This window comes from Aulostomus chinensis, chromosome 16, assembly GCF_037954235.1.
Source record: "Aulostomus chinensis isolate RoL2024-O1b breed Wild chromosome 16, RoL_Achi_v1.0, whole genome shotgun sequence".
In the NCBI taxonomy this organism is placed as follows: domain Eukaryota; kingdom Metazoa; phylum Chordata; class Actinopteri; order Syngnathiformes; family Aulostomidae; genus Aulostomus; species Aulostomus chinensis.
The window spans coordinates 6,045,040-6,058,780 of NC_141335.1; the positions used below are offsets into that span (position 1 = coordinate 6,045,040).

At 41.3% G+C, this 13,741-nt stretch overlaps 3 protein-coding genes and 1 pseudogene across 3 annotated transcripts in view; 3 read left to right on the forward strand and 1 right to left on the reverse strand.

Moving 5' to 3' along the window:
• Positions 1 to 364: 364 nt before the first annotated feature.
• LOC147247286 (SLC35A4 upstream open reading frame protein-like) lies at positions 365 to 4,107 on the forward strand. The gene is made up of 3 exons (XM_086180450.1): positions 365 to 441; positions 1,834 to 1,932; positions 2,054 to 4,107. The coding sequence occupies exons 1-3, from the start codon at positions 427 to 429 to the stop codon at positions 2,249 to 2,251; spliced, it is 312 nt and encodes a 103-aa protein (XP_086036576.1). The 5' UTR covers positions 365 to 426; the 3' UTR covers positions 2,252 to 4,107.
• On the reverse strand, positions 4,100 to 9,774 carry cd74b (CD74 molecule, major histocompatibility complex, class II invariant chain b). Its single transcript, XM_086180448.1, has 8 exons — positions 9,645 to 9,774; positions 9,449 to 9,553; positions 7,684 to 7,853; positions 7,393 to 7,463; positions 7,134 to 7,155; positions 6,839 to 7,024; positions 6,405 to 6,455; positions 4,100 to 4,633 (listed from the first exon to the last, which is right to left on the reverse strand). Exons 2-7 carry the CDS (start codon positions 9,535 to 9,537, stop codon positions 6,412 to 6,414), a joined length of 582 nt encoding a protein of 193 aa, XP_086036574.1. The 5' UTR covers positions 9,538 to 9,553; positions 9,645 to 9,774; the 3' UTR covers positions 4,100 to 4,633; positions 6,405 to 6,411.
• On the forward strand, positions 5,129 to 6,097 carry LOC147247288 (eukaryotic initiation factor 4A-I pseudogene; annotated as a pseudogene).
• Positions 9,775 to 11,030: 1,256 nt separating the features above from the next.
• Positions 11,031 to 13,741, forward strand: part of srbd1 (S1 RNA binding domain 1) — a 50,691-nt gene continuing 47,980 nt past the window's right edge. The window contains exons 1-5 of the mRNA XM_086180099.1: positions 11,031 to 11,100; positions 11,443 to 11,507; positions 11,813 to 12,197; positions 12,317 to 12,550; positions 12,663 to 12,829. Of these exons, the coding sequence (XP_086036225.1) occupies positions 11,443 to 11,507; positions 11,813 to 12,197; positions 12,317 to 12,550; positions 12,663 to 12,829 (851 nt within the window). The 5' untranslated portion in view covers positions 11,031 to 11,100. The remainder of the gene's footprint in view (positions 11,101 to 11,442; positions 11,508 to 11,812; positions 12,198 to 12,316; positions 12,551 to 12,662; positions 12,830 to 13,741) is intronic.

Sequence of the window (13,741 nt, forward strand, 5' to 3'; positions counted from 1 at the left end):
ACATATCCTCCTGTCTCCCTATCCAGCCAAAGTTAATTAGACACATTCATCTCACTTCCAGTGAGTACGAGGGAGGTTCAGGAGATTCATATAAACACTTTTCATTTCATCTTTGCACAACATACAATCAACAAACAGAAATATAACTTTCACAGAATATATTGAAACATAATATTAAAATGTTGAAATGGTCCAATATTTGTCGTGTTTTTATTGGCTTCAAATCTCGAGCTGCTCGGACGGGGGGGTCGGGTGTGTGTGTGTGTGTGTGTGTGTGTGTGTGTGTGTGTGTGTGTGTGTGTGTGTGTGTGCAGGATCCCGTGTCAGGGTCTGGGAATGACCACTAGAGGGCAGTACGCTTCATTGACGACAGAGCAATGAGTAAAAGAAGAACAGCTAGCACCAGAACTTTTCTCTCAAGTAAACATGTCAAACGACAAGGTCGGTATCCTCGACTTCCCTGGCAAAACTTTCATCGTGTCCATTGTAATACATTGATTGTGACAAGTTATGTAACATTTAAAAGTCGTGAATTAACATCAGAGTTTGTTGCTAGCAGCTTACGAAGTGAACAAAGTGCCACTGTGACGTTAGCAACCTGGTGTAATTTTAGCAGAGGTGATTTCAGCTAATTTAGCAGAACTAGGCTAACATCGGTATAAAGTAACTGCTTTTTGTTTGAGGGTCCTGCATTAATAATAGTTATATTAACCATCTTATTACTAATAGAACGGAAACGGACGAACTAGTGGCTAATTGCTAACCAAAAGCTAGAACGACGTGTGCTGACTTAGTAACTAGCTAACTTGGTGAAGACTGAATTAAAGTTTTACTGCAAATGAAGCAGTCGTCAGCGTGTGTCTATGCTAACACGCTGACAACCACGATAAAACCGAGCGAAGTGACCAGCTGTGTTTAAATACTTCGATGTCTGACGTCCCACTGTTTACCATTGTAACGAAATGTAGCACAAGTTAGCCTAGCTACATACCGGTCTGCTAACCATGAAGCATCAATGTACACATGCGGTGTCTTTACCTGTCATCGGAGGATAGGATGTCAGCGTAAGTGTCCTGAAACATGATACCTTCACATAGTATATTAACTCAATAACCAGTGGCACCAGTTCTCAAAGTCTGGATGGAAAACATTTTAAATAAGTTGAATATGTGTTCAACATTAAGACATAGAAAATGTCCATAGAAACCTCGAAGAACTCTTAAAACTCTTAATTTCAGATAAAGAGCTGGATTTGCCGGTTTTTATGTCCATCCCAATTCCCCTCAATTTATATTCAAAACAGGGGTTGTTGCTCTTTAGTGAAAATTGACATACTTCTCTTCAACTACTGGCACAATCGAGTTGAAAGTGAGCTTTATCACATTGTGCAGTGTCGATCCCTTGAGGCTCCATATCAGTAAATCCAAAAGGGCTTGTGTTTGTCCACCGCAGGAACAGGAGGCCTGCTGTCTGGTTAATATTCAGGAGCGAATGAGCAGGGTGAACTTCCACGGACCCAATCAATAAAAAGCTAATTGAACTCTTTGGTAAAGGACAGTTTAGATTTTAGTACGTGAGGAGACTCTCTGTGTGTGCAGCAGACTTTTGTAGATCTGTTATTAGCTTGTAGTATGGAACATTTTTTGCGCTTTACATTTTGCTACAGACAGTAAAAGATAGCACAAGGATGGGAATGATGCTGTTGATGAATATATTTTTATACTAACAGTTAATGGTTGCAAACAGTATTTCACCCCAGGAAATGCACTCATCATTTTAGGAAAACCCGATTGCCTCATTAATCCAGTTGTTTTTCTGTGTGTGTGTGTATAGTCTCCTCTTAGCCAGCTCAAGGACCTGGTGGAGCTTAAAGACCAGCTGGAGGATATCCAGAGACGGATGGAGGATGAGATACAGGCTGGAGTTCCTGCAGTAAGTCTGGCACTAACATGTTCTTGCTTAAATTATTCGTCCCTGTATTTTGTTCACTGAGCAGGCAGTTATTAAAAAACCTCATACCGGTTCTAACATCCTCGTCTCTGTTCCTTGGTAGGGTGGCAGTTTACTGGCTTCTCCTTTCCTGAAGGGCTTTCTGGCTGGGTACATCGTTGCCAGGCTCCGCTCCTCAGCGTTGCTGGGTGTCGCTGTAGGAACGTGTACAGGAATCTATGCTGCACAAAATTATGCCATTCCTGACGTTGAGAACACGGTCAAAGACTACATGCGCAGTCTGAGAGGAGGGCGTAAGTGAGAAGAAGACACCATTAACTGCTGCTTATGGGAACAGAGGTGCATTTCGGAAAAGTTTTCCTATTTCAAAAGCTATTTATTTCACCTTTCTCAGTTCGCATGGATAGAGAGGACAATTCTAAAGGAGCAAGCCAACATGTAGAGTAAGTTGTTACCGAATACATAATTAAAAAGTCAATTGGTTTCAAGACCCAAACACCCTAATAATTTGGTCATGAGTGGAATTTAGACGAACCACTACTCATTTGAGATGCTATGATTGATTTCTGACATCACCCCTTTGTTGCCTGAAACATGGCACCCGTCTGTTAATGTTCATTTTGGGGGCTGGCTTTCTCCCAGAGGGTCTTTTTTAAAAGGTTAGTCAGCGTTTGGTGCATAAGTAGAATGTGTGTTTTCCTCCAGGGTTTCTACTGCCCCCTTGTGGTTAGAAATCAATCACAGCGGCTTTAACTGATTTGCACTTTTTGCTGGAAGCGCGAGGACATGACCTCACATCTCATCTCATGGTGCTCTTCCCTGCACGTCCTGTCTGAACCCTACTCCATTTACACATGGTTTGCAATCTGTGGATTGATGCATCATTACAGGTGCAGCTCAGCCTGATAGGTCAATTGTTTTCATTATAAAAGTTATATTTTTATCCAGAAACCTGAGCGGTAAAATTTACAATGTGCATAGACTTGTATCACAACGGATGTAGAATAATGCCTATGTACTTCACTATATTCCACCTCACACTGTTAGAAAAATTTGCACAAAGTTTGCAAGAGCTGGGAAACACAGCAGGAATGTCAGGAACAAAGGAAAGGCAAAGTAAAAGATGTAGCTTTTTTTTTTTTTTTGGAGTTTAAAAACAAAAAAAAGATGTGTTAAAAGTATTTTATGTAAAACCTAGAAAGAGTGCCTCCTCTGGTCTGGACTGGATATTATCATCTCATGCCACGTGTGCAATAGCTGCTCCTGGTTGGAGTCGGCTGCCTATTTTTATATGCTGGAAACTATTTGATCTATTGCACTTGTAGGGATTTTAAAAGCACGTACCTTTTCGTAGAGCAAACAGTGGCGTTACACCTGTCAACGCATTTTAGCAACGCAGACATTTCTGTCTGTTTTTAATTGTGTCCTTTGGACTGTAAGGAGTTTCTGAACTGTAAAACCGCTTAACATCAATGTGATGTGACGGTAGAGTCTGTCAGATATGCGTGCAAGTTTGTTTTTTCATTGATTAGATGTTTCACATGGAATGGTTTATCATGAAGTTCCATGTGCATTCGCTCCCATTATCATTTAAACCCTCAAATGAGAGTTCGGTCATTCATTAAATGCTCATTTCACGATGATGAGACCGTAGGATACATGCTTATTTAATTTGACACTCCAGTATATTTAGATATTTGACGAAGCCTTGTGTTCAACACATGTTCATGACAAACCCGCAGGTCAGCAACTGGTACTACAGCTGCCATTGCTACTGGATGGAAAAGCCATAAATCTGAATTTCATGCAGAGCTTTACCCCTGAACATTTTCACTTTACAGGAAAATGTATTGGAGAAATATGTACTGTGTGTTTGGGAACCTTGAACCCGGAAACGTGCCTGTTGACAATCATTGGGTTGCTGTTTTTACATTGTACTGCATGCCTCGAGTTTCATTAGTCTTTATGTTTTATTTAAGTGAGATATATTCACTTGTCCGTAATCTTTTAATACTTTTTTTTGCTGCAAAAGTCATTTGATGGTATCATGGGTTTTTCATCCTGCTCTTTGATGCAGATGTATTTAATGTCACTGTTTGAAATCCGTAAGTGATTTTTTTTTTATAAACGAGAACCATTAAAACTGTGTTAAACAGGTTTATTTGGGTTGTTCAAATAAATGGGGAACAAACTCCTGGTCTCAAAATATGATTATTTCTGGTACCTGATTGCTCTGAACTGCTCTAACAGTTGGATCTTTTTAACTGTAGCCAAACTTTATTGAAGTTATTCGAATTAATCTAGAATCCGTCTTCATGCGCTTGTAATCAAAATCTCCCCTTTAAGAAATAAATTAAACATGGCCTTCAGCCCAAACAACGTATTTGCTTCATATAATTGTATTTTCCAACTCAGTGATCAGAAAACAGATTGAGATGTAGTTGAAATATTTAAAACTTAAAATACAAAACTGAAAATGTAGCTATATTTGTCATAGAATCGCTAAAAAGCTGAAATAAATGGATCACCCACTAGAGCATAAATGCTGAGAATTTCATGATTTATCAGAAGTATAAAAACTCAATCTGATCAAACACTGCAGATATGAGGACTATAAGCTGCTCGCAACGTTCAGAGTCGTTCAGCTGTTGCTGGTCTTGAAGAGTCGGCCAGCTTCAGTTACCTGAGAAACAGAAAACATTGAAAAAGAAGTTAGGTCGTTGTGGTGGGTTGTGGTTGCCCTGCCTGGGCGTGGGCGGGGGTTGGCCTCACCGCTGGCAGGTCCCTTAGGGGGCTCAGGACGGATCTCAGGCTGGAGGGGCCCTATGCCCCTGAGATCTGCTCATGCTGGGGGGCGGTGCACAACGGCATGCGGTGCATGATGACATCAAGAACTTTTGGTCCATCTGGTCGAGTGCATCAGGGTCATTCTACTTATTTTGCAACAATGCCAACTAACCATCGTAAGCGAGACAATAGTCCAGTCCTTGAGAGTAACTGGAGCCACACAGTGGACAGTTTCGATGACATGAACCTGCATGGGGCTCTGCTCCGGGGAATTTATGGCTATGGTTTGGAAAAGCCATCTGTTATACAGCAGAAAGCCATCGTACCCTGTATCAAGGGTTATGACCTGATTGCCCAGTCCCAGTCTGGCACTGGCAAAACTGCTGCATTTGCAATTTCAATTCTCCAGAAGATCAACCTGAGGGACAGGGCCACTCAGGCTCTGATTGTGGCCCCCACCAGGGAGCTGGCTCAACAGATCCAGCGAGTGGTGCTGGCTCTGGGTGACTACATGGGAGTAACCTGCTATGCCTGCACTGGGGGCACCAGCATCCACCGAGAGGTCCAGAGGCTGAGGAACGAAACCCCTCAGATTGTTGTGGGGACCCCCGGTCGAGTCCTCGATATGTTCAATCGCAGACATCTTTGTTCAAGGAGCATCAACATGTTTGTTATGGACGAGGCTGACGAAATGCTCAGCCGAGGCTTTAAGGAGCAAATTTATGACATTTTTCAAGTCCTGCCAAGCAGAGCTCAGGTGGTGCTCTTCTCTGCCACAATGCCGTCTGACGTACTGGCAGTTACCAAGAAGTTCATGCGGGATCCTGTCAGGATCCTGGTGAAGACGGAGGAGCTGACCCTGGAGGGCATCCGCCAGTTTTATGTTGATGTCGAAAAGGAAGAATGGAAGCTGGACACCCTCATGGACCTGTATACATCCCTAACCATAACACAGGCGATCATCTTTACGAACACTCGCAGGAAAGTGGAGTGGCTGACTCAGCAGATGGAGTCAAGAGGTTTCACCGTCTCTGCACTGCATGCAGAGATGGACCAGAGCCAGAGGGATGTGATTATGAGGGAGTTCCGCTCAGGATCCAGCAGGGTCCTGATCACAACGGACATTCTGGCCAGAGGCATCGATGTACAACAGGTGTCTTTGGTCATAAACTATGACCTCCCAACAAAGAAGGAGAGCTACCTCCACAGGATTGGTCGAGGAGGTCGGTTTGGACGAAGAGGAGCTGCCATCACCCTGGTGACTAATGAGTGCAGACGAGCCCTGAAGGACATTGAGACCTTCTACAGCACCGCCGTCGAGGAGCTGCCCACGGACATAAATGACCTGCTATAGAAGAATCCAAGCATCTATCATCACCCCAGCATTTTAGGGGACAGACTGTGATTTATTGATTGTGTTCGAATAAATGAAAACAAAGTACTTCTGGAGCAAATTGTTTAATCACCTGTGTCAGCTCATAATGGTTTCTGTGGGACTGTTCACACTTTTAACAAATTAAAACATGTTTCACATCTCAAAAAAGAAAAAGGAAAAAAAAAAAGAAGTTAGCCTGAGGTACAACTGACACACACACTTCCACTTATATGTGTGTGTGTGTCAAAGATGTGTAAAAAATGTGCATCCGACTGCAGTGATGTGGCCTCACCTCAGTATCAGGCTTCACCTTCAGGCAGAGTTGCCAGTTTGTTCATGCCACCTGAGGACAGATGTTTGACTGTTAGCCACATGTAGCATGACCAACGGTTGTCGAATACTTTCTATTCACTAAATATCATGATTGATGACTCTGAGTTCGTTTGATTACGTCTGAATTGAGCTCTGCATGGAAATATGGCGATAAAAACAAATCATGCGAGGTTATTTTACAGAATAACCTTCCCAAGTGAAATCCAGTGTATTTTCAGTAAAATCTACCAATAATTCATGTAAAATGTAAAAAAAAAAAGAAAAAGAAAAGTCACCACTTAGGTCCAAACTACTACAGTTTTACTTACAACTTTAATACAACAAATCAAAAGACAGCACGCGAGCTAAGAGGGTCCCTCTCTCTCACCATGCCTTTTTTAGCCAGGGACTCACCAGTGAAGCGAGATGACATGCAAGGGACTTGTAGCCCAGTAACTGGGCTCACACACCAGCAGAGATCCATAAAACACTGCAGGGCCTTGTAGAGGCCGCGCTTGTCACAGGCAGGCCGGAAATCGGCCAGCCTTACTGGTATCAAACCAGCAGCCTCCAGCTGGCATTTGGTGGCCTGTTGAGGGCCTGTGGCGGGGGGAGATTGCGTTAACATTAGACAGTAATTCATATATATATATATATATATATATATATACACAGTATATATCACTTGTTTAGAGAACAAGTATTTCACCTGGTGATCCAGTCGAGGTCTCCTGCAAAACAATCAGTGACAGAAAACAGGATGAGTAAACGATCCACAACCTGAGGAACTCGACATTATTTTGGGAGGGATGATGACGGAAATATTTTTGTGGGAAACAAAGGTAGTAGTTCATCATGCTCAAGATGAGTCATTAAAAGGAAAGAGACACTTTTGTGATATTCCAAGAGGAAATGTTGGTCATCATTATTAAGGGTCAGAATCGACCTCTGTGGTGTAGAAACTTTACCGCGTTCGCGAAGTCACCCGGCAGAATGTTCATGGAGTTCATGGGGGCGCCCATCTTTACAGGCACGGAAACTACAGAAAGAAACAGAAACAGCTTGAGTGAAAGGGTGAGGATACAACTTTGGGAAATTCTCCTTGGTTCTCTAGAAGAGCCAGGCGCAGTTTCATTGCTATTTTGGTCTGAGAAAAGAAAACAAACAAAAAAGAGGAAGAATAGCTTCACTTAAAGGTCACCCTGCGCATATGTCATTTCGTCTGGTGGGTAAGACTTCCCCAATGATGACATCATCACCTGATCCTTTATTCATCAGCTCAGTCTTCAGGTTGTTGCTCTGTTCCTCCAGGGACTTGAGCTCAGTCCTCTGACTGAGGAGGAAGTAGGCGATCATTGCCTGGCCCACGATCAGGACAGAGGCCAACAGGGTGATGCCCGCCACCTTATAGGCCCAGGAGGAGCTTCGGCTGGAGAGCAGGGTGGGGAGGAGAGGTGCATGTTGAGTCACTGTTTAAACACTGATAAATACTCAGAAACATTCTCTTTTTTTCTATCGTATGCTGCTGTCTTTCTTGTGTCAAAGAAATGAAGAAAATCGATATGTGCTGGGAGAAGGTTATGAATACTAAACCCTTGAGCGGGACAGATAAGGAGAGGCAGAGATGGAGGGGTGAACAGGAACACAACCTCAGGAATGAGAAAATAATACAAATTATGAGGAACATTTAAAAAGCTTAGAGCTTGGCTGAGAAATTCCCCCAAAATCAGGAACCTGACACGCCAGGTGTACATTACGTCACAAACTACGGATGAAATCAGACACTCAAGAACAGATCCTGGACTGGGGGTGCGATGTCCTGGCCCCCCACATCAGCTACAGCCAGCTACGCACAGCATCCAAGACAAACCGTAGCACACACACATACACACGCGTATACACGCATGGAGCGCACAACTGACCCATAAACACACACTCAGACATTTATCTTAAAATTATATTAAACCAAATGGTAAGCCTGCACCGGAAATTCTGCAACCATTGTTTTTTTTCTTTCTTTTTCTTTTGTTGTTGTTACCTTTTCTTTGTTTGTTTATTTGTTTTTTGTTTGTTTGTCTTTTTGTTGTTGTTGTTTTCTGCTATTGCTGTTGTTGTTTTTGTCTCCCCCCTCCCCCTTGTCTTCACTGTCCTGTCCCTGTTCTCTCTTCCTGTCCACTCCTGAGCCTCAGTCCAGTAGCTTCATCAATGAACCAACACCATTCCTAATAAAGTTAAACATAAATGGCAATAGGAGGAGTTTATCAGATTCCTCCTATGCAGAATAAAACTGCTTCAGTACAACAAGGCACCAGGAACACTGATGCTGCTTGCCTCAGCTACTGAACAGGACAGGTTAAAAAACAAACAAACAAAAAAAAAAACCCCAGATCTTTTTATATCCGCCCTTGCTAACGCACATCATATTGGACTTTGGAAATCCCCCTGAATTTAAACAGCCTTTCCTGTTTTGGTTGACATTTTAATTTGTCTTTCATCATGACAGCTAGGGGTTGGAGCCTATCCCAGCTGACACTGGATGAGAGGCAGGGTTCACCCTGGACGGGTCACCAGTCCATCACAGGGTCATCAGGAGCAATTAGGGGTTCAGTATCTTGCTCAAGGATACTTGGAGGGGAAGTGAGGATCAAACCAGCGACCCTTCGGTTGCAAGACGGCCACTCTACCTCTGAGCCATGCTGCCTTTGCATTACAGATGTTGCTTCAAAATAAAACAACTTTATATCAAAGGACACTTGTGGATAACGAAATTAATTTTAATCAAATATAGTTTGTAGTAAATGGGTACAATTCTTCCCTTCAAAGTTAAGTTTTCTCAATAGTTTTGACAGCATTACATCTACAGCTGAGAAATGAATATTAATATGATGATAAATATTAATATGAAGCAAAACTGCATTCTTTTATTTTATTTTGTAGGGATTTTTCATTACGTCTACATCATTATATGACATAAAACTAATTTCAGTGAAAGTTGATTGAAAGGTTTAAGATGAAAGTCCTCACCCCTGAGCTGGAGCTCCCACATCGATGGCTGTCTGCTGGCTGGGAGACGTGATGAGAGGCTGAGTTGGTGGGGTCTCGGGGTCCGCCATGGTCACACAGACGTACCTGGAAACGTAAAGGTCAGGTGTTAAACACACATGATGTCATGATATGAACGTGGACGAGCGATGCTTCTGAAGATAGAGAGGCATAATACCTTCCTTCAGGTCAGTTGTTTGTTCACAAATATCTCCGAGGAGATTCAGTGAGAGTTTATGAGACAGATGGAACTGAAACCGTCCGATCAGCCCGGGGAACTTTAGTAACTCCGGTTGGTTGTTTTCGGAGCAGAATTTCTGATTGGCTCCTCATGTTGATACATCATGTGTTACTAGGAGAAGAGTTGAAATTGCTCCATATGAAAAATACACGATAATAGACGCTGTGGAGTTTGTTTTTATGTAATTATACCAGGGTCACGAGTTATTTTTGCATTAACTTGAGTTTTCAACACTTTTGTCAAGATAAGATGAATTATTTGGCATTAAAAAAAAGTAACAGCATTAAGAACGTTCTCATAAGCGTGGCTGGTCCCTGCTTCCATGAGATGGCAGTTGAAAAACAATTTGTTTCAAAGTACTGCCCTAAAAGTACCGAGGATCTACCTGTATCATAAAGTTGGTTGTGGATTTCAATTTAGGGCTTAAAAACTTCAGTTTTTATATGTATATGACAAACATTTAGACTGCTGTTATGGTGCTATGACGTGTCATTGTGATTTAATTTGAAGACATTTGACACGCGGAAAAGAAAAGACACAAAAAATAAAGATCCACGTTTCTGTTTTGTTATATTTTTACACACATCAAAAATTAATTTCCACTCCTGCTTCTCCTTCCACCGTAACCTTTGCCCCTCTGTATATGCCATTATTCTGCTCATATACCTTTCATAATCAAAACTTTCTAAACAAACACCAAATGAATGATAAAAAAAATCATCATATCCAATTGGACAGATAAGTTAATACTGCTGCTCACATTAGGAACATACCAAAAAATGTACTGAAGAAAGTATTTTACACATCACTGAGACCATGTCATGCGTGGTATTTTTTTTCCAGTTTTGTTCTGACGTCTGAGGAACAAAAACTTAATTGTTGTTGTAGATACAATGGAAGTCTGACAAATGTAATGAATGAATAAAGGAAGTGAAAGTCTGTGAGTTGTTGTAGTAAGATAAAAATGTCTTGTGATTACTGGCATGTACATACATTTCTATTTTTCAAACGTTACAATATGCATTTTTTTATGATTATAATGTTTTCTGAAACTCAGAGGCAGATTAATATGGACACTACTCATTGATTGTGAACTCATAATTGAAATCACCCCATACAAGGTCTAAATAGCCTGAATATAAATGTGATATATGTTAAAAAAAAAAATAGGAGAGAGAATATCAACAGAAATAAATTGTCATTTTACTGCTTGTCTTTTGCTCCGTGCTCCACTCCGCTCCAGTAGAGGGCGATACAGAGTCTGTAAATGTGACGAAAGAAAATGACGCATTCCCTGATTGGTTGAATCTGTGATATTGCAGGAAGCGGAGATGTCTACCGGCGGATTTCCAACCTAATAAGAACAGAAGTCGGTGTATCAACCGGACTAGAGGTGAGGTTAAATGTCGAGATGTTTTTTTGTTGTCGAGTGAAACTATTGTCAAATATTTCAGATATCCCGTTCGAGAGGTAGTTAGTCAGCAAACTTCGGCAGCTGTAAGATGAAGCGCCAAATTTGAAATCACAGCTAACCATTTTGTTTTTGGCAAACACTTCCAAGTTAACGCTACAGTCAGAAGCTGTCTGTTATTCTAAATTCAGTGTCGAATCTAAAATATGCATATTTGCATTTGCTGGGTCACAAATAGCAGGTAGCTAACTGTTGTTAGCTAACCGTGTTGACGACGACGACGACGACAGTGATTGTATCAAATGTATTAACCTCCTCAAACAGATGATGCGAAAACCCCGAGCAACCACCGCCACAGCTGTAAAGTACGATGATGTGGACTCGGACCGGTGAGTTAATTTATGCGGTTATTCATCCATTGCCGATATTTTCTACTATTGGCCTAATTATTTTCTGTAGTAACATTTGTTGCGGCATCCATTTTCTGCATTAACAGGGAATTATTGTTGGGGTAACAGTGCAGCTAGTTTTGGATCTGTATGTAGGATAACACTTAACAGGTCTTCAGATAGTCACTTTATTAGGGCTGGCAGAGAGGAGAGAACGTAATGTAAACGTCTAAAGCAAACGCAAAGAAAGTGTACAATCTAGCAGAGGAAGACACATTTAAACTCCTTTTTTCCCTTACACTCAGGTCCTTTTCTGAGACCTTAAGTAGTAACGATGAGAGTGAAGAATGGAAGCCAGCAGAGACAAAGCCAAAGGCTCCCAGCAAGACCACCAGAGCCCCTGCAGCAGGAGAGAAGAGAGCAGCTGCAAAGAGAACCTCTAAAGCAAAGCAGCCACCAGCTCTCAAAGAACCTAAAGCTCCCAGAGTGCCTAAAAATCTTAAGTTGGCCTCAAAACCCTCTACCAAGGGGAAAACCCAGGCTCCAAAAGTTATGAAGGATCCTGATACATCAAGGCTGGCTGGAGTCAAGAGGAAAAAAACTTATGATAAGACTGATGAAGACAAGGGAGAAATGGGAACAGACTGTCTAGAGGGAGTTAAAGAGGGTGGACCAAGAATGAAGGAGGAGGTAAACTCTGCAATGCACTACATCATTATGGCTAAAGTTGCCCTCTAAAAAAGCTATCATAACATTTCTGAATATCTTTGTAATGCCTCTCCCACATATTGTTCCCTTTTCTCTTGTAGAGGGTGTCATTTATTGTTTCAGATGCTCATCAGGCAGACAGATGGGCAGGTGAAGGGTCATCACAACACAGGCATGGAGTAAAGAAAGAAGAGGAGGAGGATTACACATTTGATGAGCCTGTCCTAAAGAAACAGAAGACGGGTGGTGCCCGTCAGGGACAACCGAATGCTTTGCCATCAAACAAATCACAAGCTCTGAGGAATGAGCTCAACATGAACTGGGACCCGATAGAGGTATTTTATATGTCAGCATGAAAATGATGTACAGATTAGCAGTAATTGAATCAGCAGTGTCTGATTGCCAGTTGTGTGGATGTGCTGAGTGAATACGTGTTCTTCCATGTAGTTGCTGTCTACCCAAACGTGTGTGGATCGATGGGTGTGTGAAAATATCATCACGCTGCTACGTGAGGAGAACACTGTACCTTTCATGGTGCGCTACCGCAAAGAGATGATTAACCACATGGATGCTGATGCTGTACGAGACGTCCAGCTGGTATATGAAGACTTGTGGTAGGCAAAAGAAACATCTTTAATGAAGCACATCACCCCACTCATGAAGCATAACGCCTCAATTCCGATAGTCTCCCTTGAACATCTTAATTTACCGGACGGATTGTCGTTTAACACCCTAATAGTACACTGAGGTGTGCTCCTGAAGACATTTTAGGCGACAAAGAGGCAAAACGGTAACAGAATCATGATTCATATTTGATCAGTGCTGCCAAATTCCATCAGGCCGGGATCATGCTAGTGGAGATGGTACAGAACAAAAGGGAAATTTTGGTCCTGTTTTAGAAACAGCTTTAGTTCGGAATGTTAAAGTAAAAAAGTCGATGGAAAAATACTTTCAGAACATCCCGCTGTTCTTTTATCCTACAATGCTAAACTCAGTAGAACAAGTAAAAAAATTATACACATTGTAGGACTCTTATTACTCCTATTATTATTCCAGTAACAATTGTATTGCCCTGTTACTATGACTCCTTGAAAACTGCAGATGAAGATTTTATTATACAGGAAATTACATTATTAAAATACAGACAACTTCTGTTACAGAATGTATATATATATCTATATATATATAGATATAGATAGATATAGATAGATAGATAGCTAGATAGATAGACAGATATAGATGTATAGCTATATAAATAGATAGATATAGCTATATAGATGTATAGCTATATCTATAGATAGATATAGCTATATAGATGTATAGCTATATCTATAGATAGATATAGCTATATAGATGTATAGCTATCTATATAGCTATATAGATAGCTATATATAGAGATATAGATATAAATATATCTATATCAGTGTGTATTTATATCTATATATCTTTATATAGAGATAGATAAATAGATGGATAGATATTTATATATAACAACTGTCAGCATGGTCAAGTCATATGCAACATCA